Genomic DNA, 16,997 nt, shown 5'->3' with positions numbered 1-16,997 from the left:
ACAGAACAGACATTAATAAAAGGCAAAAGTAAATTATAATATCGTATGAGTTGTACTTACATGTATTCTTCCAATCTAGATCTGGCCGGGAACTGACAGCTGGGTCAGTGGCCACATTCAATGTTGACCACAAGTCTTCGAAGGACCTTCGCCAGTACTTGTCAAATATCGCGGAGCAGTGTGAGAACACAAACGTGAATGAATTGCCGACTGTCATCATCCTAGACAACCTGCACCATGTTGGCTCCCTCGGCGAGGTCTTCAATGGCTTCCTCAGTGTCAAGTACCAGAAATGGTAAGTTCAGCTACACACCACATACCTATTGATACCCCGTGATGATCCAGGGGCCTGTTTCACAAAGCGATCGTAGCGTTACGACTGTCGTAAGACTGTGTTAAAGTATGGGAGTTAAGATCTCCTTAGCGCTACGATCGCTTTTTGAAATAGGGTCCAGGTCTTCAGCATCCCATGCTTGTAAGATTAACAGACTCAGGTGGTCAGGCTTTCTGATTTGGTCAAATGCAAGATCGATGCTTATGATCTCAGTCACGGCATTCTCCGGTACAGATCTAGACTTATTATGAACTTGAAACATTTACCAGTAGGAGGCTTTCTGTAACTAAAATTCTGCCACTCTGATAGTACCCGGTACTTTCATTAAGTCATCCTTCCTGGTACCCATTATACAACAAGGTAGAGTGTTGAATAAAGCACCGTGACATAAGTGTACATGTGTACATAAGTGTATCAGAACCAAACCTAGGTTCATGAATGAGATGGAATACCAAGCTGCATACATACAGGTAGCCAATATATAGCTGTGATAATGTAACTGACATATTTGGAAAACATCACTTGAAATTTTATTCAGAGTGATCATACTTTGGAATTCACAGATTGTCTAATGTTTCTGAAGTAAGTTTTGTTAACTTTGTCCAAGATTGTATTGGATGCTTGAGAATTCTCTGAATTATAGTCAGATATAATTCCTACAATTTGTCACTTTTAGCCCCTACATTATTGGGACGATGAACCAGGCAACAAACGCTGCCACAAACCTCCAGCTACACCACAACTTCAGGTCAGTATCCTAGCAACACCTGTGCATGCTGGTTACCATGGTTATTGCACCTACTCAGCATTGTCTTTATATTAATTTATTGAACTGAGAAGACACAAAGTTATTGTGTTGATAGTCACCCAACTGATATCAGATGTTTTTCATTGTTCTATTACTCACTAGATGAAAAACTGGTGATATTTATACAGTGAAAAACTAACACATATTGGGTCATTGTGAAAAAGATTTAAGACACGGACACCATACATGTTTTAGTATTTTGAAGTGCTGCATCGTACTGAAGTATGTTTGGGGGAATTAAAACTCAATAAGTGCAAATTATCTTTTGAGTGACCCTTTTGTTATGGCTAGCCAGTGCTATTATCCATCAGACAAGTAATCATGAACTAGTATAATGTATACCTTACAACTTATTACATATAAAATCAAAGTACCTCTCTGTCAGGTGGGTATTGTGTGCCAACCACATGGAGCCAGTGAAGGGCTTCCTAGGGCGATACCTGCGCCGCAAGCTGGTGGAGGCTGAGGTCAGGACAGGGATGAGGAACAATGACCTCAACAAGATCATTGACTGGGTCCCCAAAGTGTGGGCCCACATCAACAAATTCCTGGAGACACACAGCTCCTCGGATGTCACAATTGGTGAGTGCCTGGTGTATGCTACGGCTGCAGGGGAGATAACTGGGGATGGCATGTAGAAGAGATCACATAGTGCAAGCATTAACCCATGAGGACTGGGTAATTGCACATTGGGAGTGTGACCTGACTTTCCGTGTGTCATTATACCTTGATAAAACCTGCATGAGACACATTTAGTTAAGGGCTGCCGAGAAATAGCTATGATAATTAGATCTGTGACATAAAGCATGATTCACTCACTGTTGATGAGAGTGGTCTCATGGGCCAGGAATTCTAGCTTCTACAGGTCATGGGTTTGTTCTAGGTTTCACTGACATTGGAATCATCTGTGACCTGTGTGGGTTGGGCCTGCCCTGTAAACTCATTATGTAAATGAAAATAACTCTCCAGACTATTTTAAAGTAATCAAGGAAAGTCAAGCGATGAAGGGGCAAGATGTAGTTGAGTATGTGCTGTGTGTATAAATAAAGGTGTTACCTGTAATATATCTTGTCATAATTATATCTTGAGCTTTGACAGTTTCTGATATCTCACGAGGAGTTCGATGTTTAATGTGGGGTGGTCATCAAGTCTGACTGTATCCGTGTGTTCCAGGTCCAAGACTGTTCCTGTCCTGTCCGATGGACATCTCTGGATCCCAGGTGTGGTTCACGGATCTGTGGAACTACTCGTTAGTACCGTACATGTTGGAGGCTGTCCGGGAGGGACTTCAGGTATACATCCATAACAATCAACCAGTAGATCACAAGTTCAACACGATGACATTTGCTTTTTGGGTTCATCAATTCATTTAGAAAATGATCAAAATGCATCATCAAAGAATTTATGTTATCGAATTCTGATTTGCTTTTTCCAGGTGTATGGGAAGAGGGCTCCATGGGAGGATCCAACAGATTGGGTGATAGAGTCCTACCCTTGGAGCGGCGGCAGTAACAACGATAAGGACAAGTCGTTGCTACGGATACGGCCAGAAGATGTTGGATATGATTCCCAGACAGCACAGGTCTCTGTAAGTGGGAACAAGTCAAAGACGAAGACAGTCGGCAACACATCAGAGGGGAACCCGGGAGACCCACTGGTAGGTAGCTTCATCAGTGACTTGTACATTACAGTGGGGGTGGTGGGGTAGTCTAGTGGTTAAAGTGTTCGCTCATCACACCGAAGACCCGGGAGACCCACTGGTAGGTAGCTTCATCAGTGACTTCTACATTACAGTGGGGTGGGGTGGGGTAGTCTAGTGGTTAAAGTGTTCGCTCATCACACCGAAGACCCGGGAGACCCACTGGTAGGTAGCTTCATCAGTGACTTGTACATTACAGTGGGGGTGGTGGGGTAGTCTAGTGGTTAAAGTGTTCGCTCGTCACACCGAAGACCCGGGAGACCCACAGGTAGGTAGCTTCATCAGTGACTTGTACATTACAGTGGGGGTGGTGGGGTAGTCTAGTGGTTAAAGTGTTAGCTCGTCACACCGAAGACCCGGGAGACCCACTGGTAGGTAGCTTCATCAGTGACTTGTACATTACAGTGGGGGTGGTGGGGTAGTCTAGTGGTTAAAGTGTTCGCTGGCGTCACACGAAGACCGGAGACCCACTGGTAGGTAGCTTCATCAGTGACTTGTACATTACAGTGGGGGTGGTGGGGTAGTCTAGTGGTTAAAGTGTTCGCTCGTCACACCGAAGACCCGGGAGACCCACTGGTAGGTAGCTTCATCAGTGACTTGTACATTACAGTGGGGGTGGTGGGGTGGTCTAGTGGTTAAAGTGTTAAGCTTTCGTCACACCGAAGACCGGGAGACCCACTGGTAGGTAGCTTCATCAGTGACTTGTACATTACAGTGGGGGTGGTGGGGTAGTCTAGTGGTTAAAGTGTTCACCGTCGTCAATCACACGAAGACCGGGGAGACCCACTGGTAGGTAGCTTCATCAGTGACTTGTACATTACAGTGGGGGTGGTGGGGTGGTCTAGTGGTTAAAGTGTTCGCTCGTCACACCGAAGACCTGGGAGACCCACTGGTAGGTAGCTTCATCAGTGACTTCTACATTACAGTGGGGGTGGTGGGGTAGTCTAGTGGTTAAAGTGTTCGCTCGTCACACCGAAGACCCGGGAGACCCACTGGTAGGTATCATCAGTGACTTGTACATTACAGTGGGGGTGGTGGGGTAGTCTAGTGGTTAAAGTGTTCGTTCGTCACACCGAAGACCCGGGTTCAATTCCCCACATGGGTACAATGTGTGAAGCCAATTTCTGGTGTCCCCACCATGATATTGCTGGAATATTGCTAAAAGCAGTGTAAAACCAAACTCACTCACTCACTCTACATTACAATGAGGAACAGAGAAGTGTTGTGAGCTAAGGATAACTGAAACAGTGCCAGAAACATGGTAAAATCTACTCATTCACTTGCATTGCAAGGAAATAATGAAATCTCCAGCTACATGGATAAAGTTTTGTCTTTATTGGACTTGAGACAGAAAATGAGATCTCAGGTGCTAACATTGGTTTCTAGCTAACTACTTCAGGTTTATTCAACTCAAGTCATCATTTTGCCAACTGCCTTCATAGTTCAACTGAGAGCCCAGCAAGTGGAATGTTGGTCTTTTGAATACTGTCCACATGATGTTAATCTGGAGTTTGTAGAGACAATTAAGGGTGGTGGGGAAGCCTAGTGGTTAAAGCGTTCGCATTTCATGCTGAAGACCCGGGTTCGATTCCCCACATGGGTACAATGTGTGAAGCCCATTTCTGGGATCCACCACTGTGATATTGCTGGAAAATTGCTAAAAGCAGTGTAAAACAACTCACTTACTCACTCACTCAAGACAATTAACAATATTTTCAATGACAATCTCATATGTTACAGTTCTACACAGAGTGTGAATGTTTTCCATTTACTGATGGTATAGGCCCACACAGTACCAACAGCTGTGATTAAATATGAACATGTTTTTTGTTTCAGGTCAATATGTTGATGAGGCTGCAAGAAGCTGCCAGCTACTCCAGCCCCCAGAGTAACGACAGTGACTCCACCAGCCTAGACAGTCACAGCAGTATACAGGAGTTCTCCAGCTCTAGTGTCGAGTCAACGCTTTGAGTTACCTCCCTTTGACTAGAAGATCTCAAGCAAATACTGTACAGATTTGGATTTTCTTGCTTGGAAATATGATTGTGTGAGACAATGACTCAGAGTTATGTCCCCTGATGAACGTTCTATATGAACCAGAATTTGATTATCGGTGTATTTACCGGGGATTAGTTAGAGAGGTACCTGACAGCTTTGGAATTCAGGCTGGAAGTTGTGCTAAAAGGAAGCATAAGTATCCTTTATGATGCATAGCAATATACATTACCAGCCCTAGGGTTCACCTTCTGCCAAAAGGTATCACGATCATGTGCCATAAGAATGTTCATTTTAATACCCGTATCATTGAGTTCATTTTTGACAGATCTGATAAGTGAACCCTTTTAATGAACCACAAGATTCATGTAGTGAACTTTTAATAAGACGAAAAGGATTACAGCACTGTGAAATGGAGTTCCGTCACCACTGTAGATCACGTTAGAAAACCTCTTCAACACCTGTAACTATGCAAGTTGAGGCACTGATGCCGTTGTATCGATTTTATAACCATTTTAGAAGTGTAATGACAACCTTGAAGATGTGTCAGTCAGTAACAGCCCTATGACCTGCCTGTCTCCTGCTTTAACTGGATCCTTGTCATGCATAGTGTGCATTGGCTGACGAACATGGATGTCAAACTGACATCTTATGCATTTTGATTTGTGCCTTCAAGGAAGAAAGTGCTTAACATTGTGAACCGACGCTCCAAGAACTCAACAGTAACAGTGCTAGAACTTTGTGAAATTGATCTGAAAATGCTGTGACAAGACATCAAGTTTTGCTTTATGCCTGAATTATACAATATTTGTGGATTACAGTGCTATTACTGTTATGGATTGTGTCAATTTTATTTGACAGCTTGTTGATTGACTATGAGTGGTATATTGTACTATTGGAAGATTGCCAACTACATAATGGGAGGGGCTGTAATTAGATCATGTTAATTATTAAAAGACAGATGCTGATTATGAAATATACAAGAAACAGCTGATGTATTTACCTCCTCTTTATGTTTGCTCATCCTGAACTGGACACCCGCACATGCATTATGATGCATGTGTATGATGAGACTTCCAAAGTGCCAAGCTGAAAATATTGATTATACCATGTGTTGCTTTTTGTGTAAGATAAAGGTGTACATTGCTTGTCATTGATGTTTTGTAGGTATAACACAGTTGTAGCTGTCATGTTCCAAGTGTATATTTTTGTAATTTGCACATTACTTGCGTGCTGACGTTGTGTTTGCTGTGACTAGGGTGTTATTGTATGATTTGACTTCCATCGCTTGAAACTGACATATGTACATTTCAATCAATTCACACATTTGAAATAATTTTCCTCATAAGTATAAATCTTCTCTTATGTAAAAATATATTTGTATATTTGCCGGGCAATAATTTGCACCTCCAGCATACGTTTAAAAAAAATCAAAGTTTAAGTACTCTGCATGATTAAAAAATTCAAGTTGTATGTCAATTTCAAGCATGGTGTGAGAAGGCTTCATTCAGGGTTGTGAGAGAATGCTAATAGCAGTGTAAGCAGGTTGTCTGATTTACAAGGCTGTGGCTAAATTCTATAGGCATAACAGAGCTAGAGTTACCTCCCTTTGCTTAATGCATGGCGATCCTTGAATCATATTAATGTGCCAAATGTTGATTTCATGTCATTTCAAAACCATTTCATTATTTATTTTTTCATTTGTTTTGTTTTATAAAGCTTCAGGTGTAAAATCAAAAGAAAGGTCAAAGTTAAGTGAAAAATTAAGATTCAGTGATAAAATTCTAAAATCTCTTGTAATATGTTTTGTTTCATAGAACCATAACATATATATTAACATAATTGAATAAAAATCAGTGTCTCTGGCAAGTAGTTGTTATATTAAGAAAATGTATTATTTCAAACCTCGGTGGCTGTTCATACGTGTTGGTTCGTTAAATCTGACCTGTTTCTTGCGATTTTACATCTTGTTATTTTACGCCCTCTTGTATTTTAGGCTTCTGATGACAGTGAAGCTTAGCATTGTTTTCGAGCTGCTTGTTGATTGTCAGCAATCAATGTCTGTTATATTAACAGTGTGCGTCACTTTAACATCAAGTATATAGACAAGTTGCAGGTTTGACAACTAACATGTTGAATAATGCATGACTGTTACTACCATGGATGACATTAAAGGATGCAAGAAGAGTCAGCATCTTCAGTGAAAAATTGGAATAAAGGTCATGACAATTAAGGCCTTATGCTCATTATATACAAGCATTTTGTTATATACAGACATCAAGCAGAGTTTATAAAGGGGGATATAAAATAACAAGCTTTAACCAAAATTTATATCATTGACATGTTTGATGGATATAAATGATTTCAGATAGCTGATTTCCATTGAGGCACAAGCTAACCAGCTAGCTTTAACTAATCCAGCTTCATCCTTCACTTATGTGCAATGTATATTGGGAATAGATTATGAAATATTTATTATTTACGTGTATTTATTCTTATTTTGTACCCTTGTTGAAGAAGTTGTTGATCCATTGAACTAATGCTGACCTATATCGTATATGTTTCCTCTTGTGCAGTTCCTAAACAGTTGGAATTGGAATAATGTCTTAATGATGCTAGCATCATATAATTTGGGGTTTAAACATTTTTAGCATAAATGGACAGTAAAGTAGTTTGTCTTTTTTTATAGAAATGATTTCTGAATAATAGTTTGAAAATACATACTTAATTATAAGTAATGAATAAAGTATTTTAATTTTGATCAAAGTAAAAAGTAATATTAGTTTATAATGTGTTATGTTTTAAAGTGTCATCCAGACTTAACTTAGAGGACAAACTTGCTCAGATAGATTGACAGGTCATTCATTTGGAGGAAATCAAATAACACTGGACATAATCAGACCATATCCTTGAATGACATCAGCTTGTTATTATCTCTCATGCATGTCAGTGTTGTAGCCTGTCATGCAATGTCATGCTTTGCGGTGTTGTCAATAGCAACGTTATTTATAACCAATGCACAGTGTTACATGGATGGACTGTTCATCCAGCGTATATTTCTAGTCAGACCCTTGTTGTCTCTGTACAGAATTTGTAAATGATATCACATCTAAGTTATGTACTGATCATCATGGCGTCATACGATGTCATCATAATTGATGTAAATAGGATCACCATGTGTTTATGCATGTGCATCTATCGGTGGATTCTTGGATGGGCCGAGAACAACTGCTGGTAGAAAATCTCTTGAAAAATTGTCATTAGATGAGAAGTTTTCCTCTTTGAAAACTTTAGAATTGCTATGTCTAATGGTTGAATAAAGTTTTCTATTCTATACATTACTGACGTTTGTCTGGGTGATTTGTTTTCAACCCTATCAGTGATAAAAATGGCATTTGTGGTGTGTGATTTATGAACGTGTTTCATGATGGATGGAGGGTGTTAGTTTGACTGCAGGTTTGATTAGAGGATGTTATATGTGTGCCTGAGTTGTGTTGGTGCCATCTTGATGGAATGCCATGTTATGTATATAACTTAACCTCTGTGGTGGAACCAATGATTTGTTTGTTGTTTAATGCCGCCACACTGAGCAATATTCCAGTTATCTTCCAGTGAAATCAGGGCCACAGGTAGGGTGCTGATAAACCAATATATGATAGAACCATAAACCTTTGTTGTGACAACTGAAGGTCAGAAATCTGCAAATTGGGACCCTTTGGATTATCAATGTTATTGTAGCTGAGTTAGAGAATCTGCAGTATTACAGTTTTATCACAACAGCTAACAATACATCACTTCTGGTGCAGCAAGCGTTCCTCCATGCTGTCTGTATGGGTCAGTCAAGGAAATGACACATTGCTACTTCAAGTATGTGTCTAGGATGAGTGACTCACAATGAACGATTGTGAAGGATCAAGTTCAAACAATCTTCAGAGTGTAAGATCAGTTGTGTGTCAACACTGTATCAGTAACACATAATGAACAGGATCTATAACACAAAAACATTGTTTAGGATCAATGACACAATCAACACTGTATCAGTGACACATAATGAACAGGATCTATAACACAAAAACATTGTTTAGGATCAATGACACAATCAACACTGTATCAATGACACATAATGAACAGGATCTATAACACAAAAACATTGTTTAGGATCAATGACACAATCAACACTGTGTCAGTGACACATTAAAATGTCTAGGAACAATGACAGGATGAATACTGTCTAGAATCAATGACACAATCAACATTGTTTAGGAACAATGCCACGATGAATACTGTTGAAGGTCAATGACACACAGCCAACACTCTCTATATGGATGCCACAATAACTATTTTTCTTGGATGAATAACACAATGGATACTGCCTTCGCTCAATGACACACTAAATATTGTCTTGGGTCAATGACAAACTAAATATTGTCTTGGGTCAATGACACACTAAATATTGTCTGGGGTTAATGACACACTAAATATTGTCTGGGATCAATGACACACTAAATATTGTCTGGGGTCAATGACACACTAAATATTGTCTGGGGTCAATGACACACTAAATATTGTCTGGGGTCAATGACACACTAAAAAATGTCTGGGATCAATGACACACTAAATATCTTCTGGGGTCAATGACACACTAAATATTGTCTGGGATCAATGACACACTAAATATTGTCTGGGGTCAATGACACACTAAATATTGTCTGGGGTCAATGACACACTAAATATTGTCTGGGATCAATGACACACTAAATATTGTCTTGGGTCAGTGACACACTAAATATTGTCTGGGGTCAATGACACAAAGAATTCCAGAGTCTGGTACAGTATGTCCTAATGAAATGACCAACACTGTCTGTGGCATCATTGCATAATACAAATAGGGTCAGATGAATCAGAGGTTCGTTATAAGGGTTTGAACTGTCACTATATCTTTGGTTTACTACATTTACGTAGCACAATGGGCTGAATAATTGAACGGACAAAATATTCACATTGATCCTTTCTTAAACACGTGCTTGTGTGTTGTTCTTCCATTCATTCAGGTCAGTTAGTGGAAATATTTAGCACAATTAGTATACAAGGAAATATGTTACACATTTTCTTGAATTTTATTTGATGTAACTTACCTCCTTATGTCCAGTCCTCATTTCGATATCAAGAAATAGAATCTGAATCTTTTACGTACGCATCATCTGATTATATTTATATTCCTGGGCCCGACAACCCGAGTGTGATATGTGAATATTTTGTGACGTCCTGTCGTAATAACCAGAAGTAATATCGCTGGAATATTTCTAAACACATCTATACCAGGAAACTATACTGGTGTTTTCTCTCTGTCCGTCCTGTTATTGATGGAGTCCCTGAAATCCAGGGTTTGGAAACAATACTGGTCTTAGGAGGGGCCCGACAGGATCCGTAGACCGTCTCGCGATTGGGCAGATCGATGCTCATGATGTCGGCCTCTGGGTTGTGATTTCGAAACGCGTCAGTTATAGACAGCTCAATAAGCTGAAATACTGTTGAGCGCGACGTTAAATAACAAACAAACAAAATTGTTATCACTGTTGTCATATTTATAAGGCGTAAATGGAGTAGACCACACATAAACGAGTGATGATTGGTCCCGTTTGCAATAAAATCGCCGCTGTGCACCTTGTGAGATCTGTTTCCCCACCGACTGCAACTACCCGTGTATTGAGCGACCACACGTCCTGCGTGATAAACGTGTAAAGGGTTCGGTTCCAGATTGAGATTAGAAATAGTATTTTGCTTTTTCTGGCTACTGTTCTAGCTTTGGGACCATACTAGGACAATTTTTAGATAGTGAGTTTATTATCTAAATCTGTTTCAATCCCTCGAACTCTAATGTAGTTTTATTCTTTTGTTGACTTGAGTTCCGTCTTTTACTAAGCTCTGAACCTGAATCTGCTGCCACTGGAAACAGGCGGTGGGGTAGCCTAGTGGTTAAAGCGTTCGCTCGTCACGCCGAAGACCCGGGTTCGATTCGCCACACATGAGTACAATGTGTGAACCCCATTTCTTGTGTCCCCCGCCGTGATATTGCTAACAGCGGCGTAAAACTATACTCACTCTCTCAGCACTGGACACGCAATTTAATGTACTGCAGGGATCTGGCCCCTGACCGATCAGCTGCCTAGCCTTCTACCTTTATCTGTTCTAAATTCCTAAATTTTGTCAAATCCTGGTTTTCCCGATTATGTGATTAGTTTTTTCAGCGGCATACCCGTTCTCCTGGATTTCACCAGAGTGGCAACGTTTTCAGCAACGTCTGAGGCCTGCATCAATTGGGTTTTCTATCCTTGATAACTGGAATACTGTCGAAGCGGCGTTAAACCACTCACTCGTCGCCTTGTCATTGAAAGTTCACGTATACCTAACGCTAGGAAATTTTAGACTAACGCTTAGTGTCTGACTACATATAATTTTGAGAGCAACGAATATTCCCATTTAAATTGAATAGGAGCTCCAGAAAGATGGGAAATTCAGAACCTGGGAAAATCTAGACTTGCTTCATTTAGGGCTTTAGCATTGCAGGGGAGGGCTGCAATAGTGTGGAAAAATAATGTGGAAAATAATGTGGTTCAGGGACTGTGAGACAGACTAGGCAAATGGTTTAAGGTTCAATCTTGCAAATACAGATCGTTATACACTTTTACTCAACTCACAATAGAATATATTATACTGCAAATGACAATTTCGTTCCAGGCAGTAACTGACGGACGGGGAATTGTCAAAGGCGATCGTTGTAGTGAAAATTATAATAAATAATCTCTGGTAAACTGCTCTTTGCATGATGTTGGGACCCAAAACTGCAGCTAAAGGAAATGTATCATCACATATAAACACAACACTTCTGAGATTTGGTATTATGTTATTATGCCCGGGACATTTAATGAAATAGTGTTACATATTTTCAAGCCTCAAACTTTCAATGGCCACACTTGAAGAGACCGCCTTATCTATAACACTCCTGTCCAGATTGGAGTCGAGTCAGAATGACCTCATCACGCCTTTGATGAAGATGGTCGAAGTTTGTACATAGCTGTAGGCCATACAGCATCCCGCAATTATTGCCAACTCATTATAGATTTCCATCAAATAGTTTCAAAATCTGTATTGGTCGAAAATTTAATTAAACAACGTTAAGATTTTGTAATGCAGATTTGTCCAGATGATCTTCGATCTCATCCCCATGCATTCCAACATGTGCTGGAACCCAAACAGTATTGCATGTATCGTAATTCCTGTTTGCAATTTATATATCTTATGCACAATGTCATCTGTGGATGTAAACATATGGAAAAAAGTATCGCAACACCTCATATTTCATAGTATCAATATATTACTATAGCAATGGAACTTATCCAAATCCCAATTTAACATATCTCAATACCTTGACCACCCAATGAAGCATTAAATCGCAAATCTAAACGCTACATGAACACAAAATTAGTTTATTCAGAGAATTAAACATGGCACAAATTGACTCATATTGTAGAGCTGATAAATATGGTCGTATGACGTTAGCAACTGTGGTATTTTTCAGGATCCTGGCATACAACCCTTTAGAAATCACTTAAGTATCAATGACCGAACACAATGTCAATATCTGGTGTAACCTACGCCAACTGCGATAGTATCCCTGACCCTCCTCCTCATTGACTGTATCAGGCGTTGAATTTGTCGTTGAGGTATAGCGTTACATTCTTGATGGAGGCTACCAAAGGTAGAGGTGGAGGTACCAAAACATCAATAGTACATACGTGAGGATCTCTTAGGCGTATTGTTGCGACGCATACTATCCCACACATGCTCTGTGGAATTGCGATCTGGTGCTCCTTTCACGGAGCAACCTTTACTAAGGTTAACCTTAACTCCCATTCTTTAACACTGCACTAAGGTTACCTCAGTGACTTACGATCACCTTAGTGCTTTGTGCAAGGAGGCCCAGGACTTCTAGCGGGCCAAGGTAGCTACCACCTCTTGACGTATGAAGTTACCAACGGCACGTGTACGATGTGGTCTTGCATTGTCGCCCATGAAGTCTGGCCTTGCAATCAGAAGATGGTCTTAGACATGCTGTTGCAATACTTATTTCCATGTGTATATTTGCACCAGTTTCTATAACTTTAATTGCTGCCATGGAATCTGTAGAAATAACTGCTTCATGGTCATGTTCATCTACCCATTTACAGTGAATTTAGACCCATACCTTGGAAAGATGCCAGCGGATCAAAGTGGCATGTTTGCTGTCGTATTTGATGTATATTCGTTATTTCCTCCCTATCAGGATGTGAAAAACATGAACGACGGCTTTCAACTGAAATTACGAAAATCCCCCCTTGACTACATGCACCAGTATCCTTTTATGCGATTGGAGGTTAAAACCGTATGTCATTGTCGGTAACTTCCTTGTGCAGTGTAAGCTTAAGTGGATCTATTTACATGCACCCTGACACTCTATCCTTGTGCCATAGTGAAATGCACTTAATTCTCAACACGGGCTTCTTCCTCGTATGTTACACTGTAGCTGATTTTCATGGATCCATGTATAAAATATGAAATTCATACTTGATGAAGAGTGAGGTGTTACTGAAGTAATCGAACATTTTGGGCCGACAACTCACACACACCAACACACTGAAACTGCTGTATACTTACATACAATAAGTTAATGACCTTATTACTACTACATGTTGGGCGAGGTTTGAAAATGTAAATTGTCAGTGAAACACACTGATCAGACTATAGACTAAGAACACATCAGACTATAGACTAAGAACACATAAGTACACACGTCCTCTGGACGGTGCGATGCTCACACACACGCACAGACACACGCATGTACACACGTTACGAGGGGTTATCAAAATGTTTTGAGCATAAAATACTTCTGATATGTGCATGATAAATATAACTGTGATATACATGTATTAAAGAATGGTTTACAGCATTCACATAAACGTAATACTGACATGCACCTGTCGCTAGTTTCCGGTCACGTGACATCTAATCACATGTACCCCTATTGTAATGGCAGAAATGGATAAGCTTGAGTGCAGAGCAATCATAAAGTTTCTGGTCCTCGAGGGCAACCCGGCGAAGCACATTGAAGAGCGACAGCAGTACGAGTACCCCATTTCCACAGACAAACAAACTCTCTCATGTCCAATTCTGTCACAGATTTCCCCCAGGAATGTAACCCACCTGGAGTGAGTGAGTGAGTGGATACGGTTTTATGCCGCTTTTAGCAATATTCCAGCTACATCAGGTCACCACAAAAGGGCATCAAATATATGTATGTGATGCAGTCGGGTTTACATTCACTTATAAAAGTATGGGGCGGGTGACACCCCGCTGGACCATACCATACCAGGCTGCTACTGTAAAACGATACTAGTACAAATACGTAGTCTCACGCCCTGAAGACCAGAAATATCCTTGAACTCGACATTAAATCCATTTAACCTCTCTGATGTCCTGCTTTCGAATCGTAAGTAAACATCGGCTTTGACGGACGTCTTATTCTGTGACGTTGTAACAGAGCAGGAAGTAAGTAAATACTGTTGTCTCGGCTTGGATGCCTTGAGATGCATCGCATCCTATTGGATGATATTGTTACAGGTCAAACAACTTCCTCATACACAACTATGTGGTCCAGATGAAAGCTTTGGCTAGTATCATTTAAACTGGGCAATGTGAAGGGAGTGAAGGGACCTTCACCTGCCTTGTTATGAACTCAATTGTACCTATCATCTTGACACAAATAGTGTGCAATTAATAGCATATATAGACACAGGATAGTATGGACGATGCGATGAAAAATATAGAGCGGAGCTTATAAACCCTTTCGAAAGCATAATATACTTTTCCACACAACTGCCCCCTTTGTTTAGACAGATAACCAAAAACCGATCATATACATCCGAGCAATAATCAAGTACTACCCACTTTTCTGTATTAAACGTACGCAAACACTACATATTATATATGCTTTGAGTACAATGTGTGAACCTATTTCTGGTGTCCACCGCCGTCATATTGCTAGAATATTGCTAAACGCGACGTAAAATCCAACTTACTCACTATATATGCTTTGAAAACGACTTCTGGTGTTAAATTGGTAACTGTATCATATTTTACTGTTATTAAAAAGAATAATGAAATTGCAATTTGGTGACAATATAGTTGCAACCTGAGAGAAACACAAACGTGAATATCATCAATGACAGCACCTATCTGATTGTCATACAGTTTTCAAATATTGATTGTTGTGATTGTATGAAGCACCACTGGCTACCACAGCAGTACTTGATGTATTCACACCTCGCACGGATAACATCTGACAGTCTCCTCCTCGTACTGTCATTCAAGCATTGAATTCTCAGCATCGGAATTCTTTGACATTCCTCATAAGGTGTCTGCGTCAATTTTGCAGATTTCGAACAGGGGGATCTGTATTTTGTGGTCCATGATAGTCCCTAGGTGTTTGATGGGGTTCATGTGGGGTCTCCTGGGGCGCAATGGTAATGTTTCGATTGCGTTGTTCTGTAAATTTGTGATGACGGCTTGAGAGCGATGATGCCTATCGTTGTCATCCCCAAATGGTTGTCAAAATATTACACGACAGCGATCTCCAGTACCTCCTGTTGTTAACGTTGGCCATTGAGTATCCCAAGTGCTACAATGAGATAAAAATTGCAGTCATCAGAAACGCAACCTCACACCATCACTGAGCCACAAACAAATGGTACGGTTGCATGGATCATCTTCTGGTGATATGTTTCGTACGTCTCCACGTCTTACGACCCTACGATATGTTCGCAAGTTGCGGTTTTCCTGGAGCTTGCACCAGGCCAGACGTTCCTTCCTTTGCCTATCTGCGATGAAGGGTCGCCTGATCGGACGACGTTCCCTTAGACCGCCAGTCTCATTCTAATTGTGCTGATGGAGAGTCAGACTCCCATTCTTTTCTACGGCGCCCTTCTTGGGTCCTGGGATTGCGTCGTGTCAGAGTGAGTGAGTTACAATTTAACGTGACATCGGCAATTTTTCAGTCCCGTCTTGTCTGACAAATTCGGACTCGGTGATTGATCCTCCAGGTCTTGGACGATCGTTTACTTTACCGGTGGCCACGTGTTTCCTCTCAAGTCGAGTGGAGACTAAATCATTACAGAGACACATATCTGGCAGAAAGGATTTGAATAGATACGCCTTGATAAGACAACATTGTACACTGAATATATGACAGCTAGCTATTCATGCTCCTGACAGAGTTTACGAGTTTTCAACAATACCAAGACTCGGTGTCAGCAACGTCCAATCTGGTGAATGTGAGTGTGGAAGAGTAGCTAATGACATTGTCAAACACATCCTTATCTGCCCTTTCACGATGCTTGAAAGAAATGAACTGTTTGAAAGTCTATGTGATGTCATTGATGAATACCTTTGTTGACTGGTGGTCTAATGATGACGATGTCATTATGTCATTTATGCTTGGAGGTGGACCTGACTGTTTCTCGGAAGTTCCGTTTGAAACGTGGAGAGACTGTATGATCCTGATTTAAAGACATTTTATCATCTTTCGCAACCTCATTTCATTGTAAATATATCATGTGCATACCTCTTGCTGCCATTTAAATTACATCTGTGTCCATGTATAATGTTATTCAGTAACCTGTTATCTTCAATCGTGGAGGATATAAAGACATAACGATATCTACCTGTCTATCTACCTCATCCGACAGGATAGCCCTGCGTCATACATGCTATAATTTGTGATTTCTGAGAGTGGATGTCTTGTCATGTCAAGATAAGTAATTTTTAGCACGGTCATATTTTAAATCTGTTAAGAAAACTGCAATTACAATTATGAAATTTATACCCCAATGCGCTTGAAAGGTCCCATAGCTTTTGACATATTGCTTGAAGCACGTGCTTTACATGTATGTTAGGGTACGATTGCATGTTTGGACATTAATGCTCATGTATATACCGTGCATACTTCAGAAGAGATATAGGTGATCAAAGCCAGTTATGCATAGAGAAATCGAGTTAGACTTTTTCGTTACTTTCAACAGCATCCCAGGTATATCAGAACTCGTGAAGATCCGGGTTAGAATTGATCT

At 40.4% G+C, this 16,997-nt stretch overlaps 1 protein-coding gene across 1 annotated transcript in view; it reads left to right on the top strand.

The window, feature by feature from the left end:
• Window positions 1-8,177, top strand: part of LOC124286648 (neuron navigator 3-like) — a 543,359-nt gene extending 535,182 nt beyond the window's left edge. Inside the window, 6 exon segments of the mRNA XM_046723050.1 lie at window positions 80-295; window positions 1,011-1,082; window positions 1,528-1,724; window positions 2,316-2,434; window positions 2,578-2,799; window positions 4,678-8,177. Coding sequence (XP_046579006.1) covers window positions 80-295; window positions 1,011-1,082; window positions 1,528-1,724; window positions 2,316-2,434; window positions 2,578-2,799; window positions 4,678-4,812 — 961 coding nt within the window. The 3' untranslated portion in view covers window positions 4,813-8,177.
• The last annotated feature ends 8,820 nt before the right edge of the window (window positions 8,178-16,997 follow it).

The sequence above is a fragment of the Haliotis rubra genome, unplaced genomic scaffold, assembly GCF_003918875.1.
Source record: "Haliotis rubra isolate DU_JTF1 unplaced genomic scaffold, ASM391887v1 Scf389, whole genome shotgun sequence".
Taxonomy (NCBI): Eukaryota; Metazoa; Mollusca; class Gastropoda; order Lepetellida; family Haliotidae; genus Haliotis; species Haliotis rubra.
This window is presented reverse-complemented; position numbering and strand designations above follow the sequence as displayed.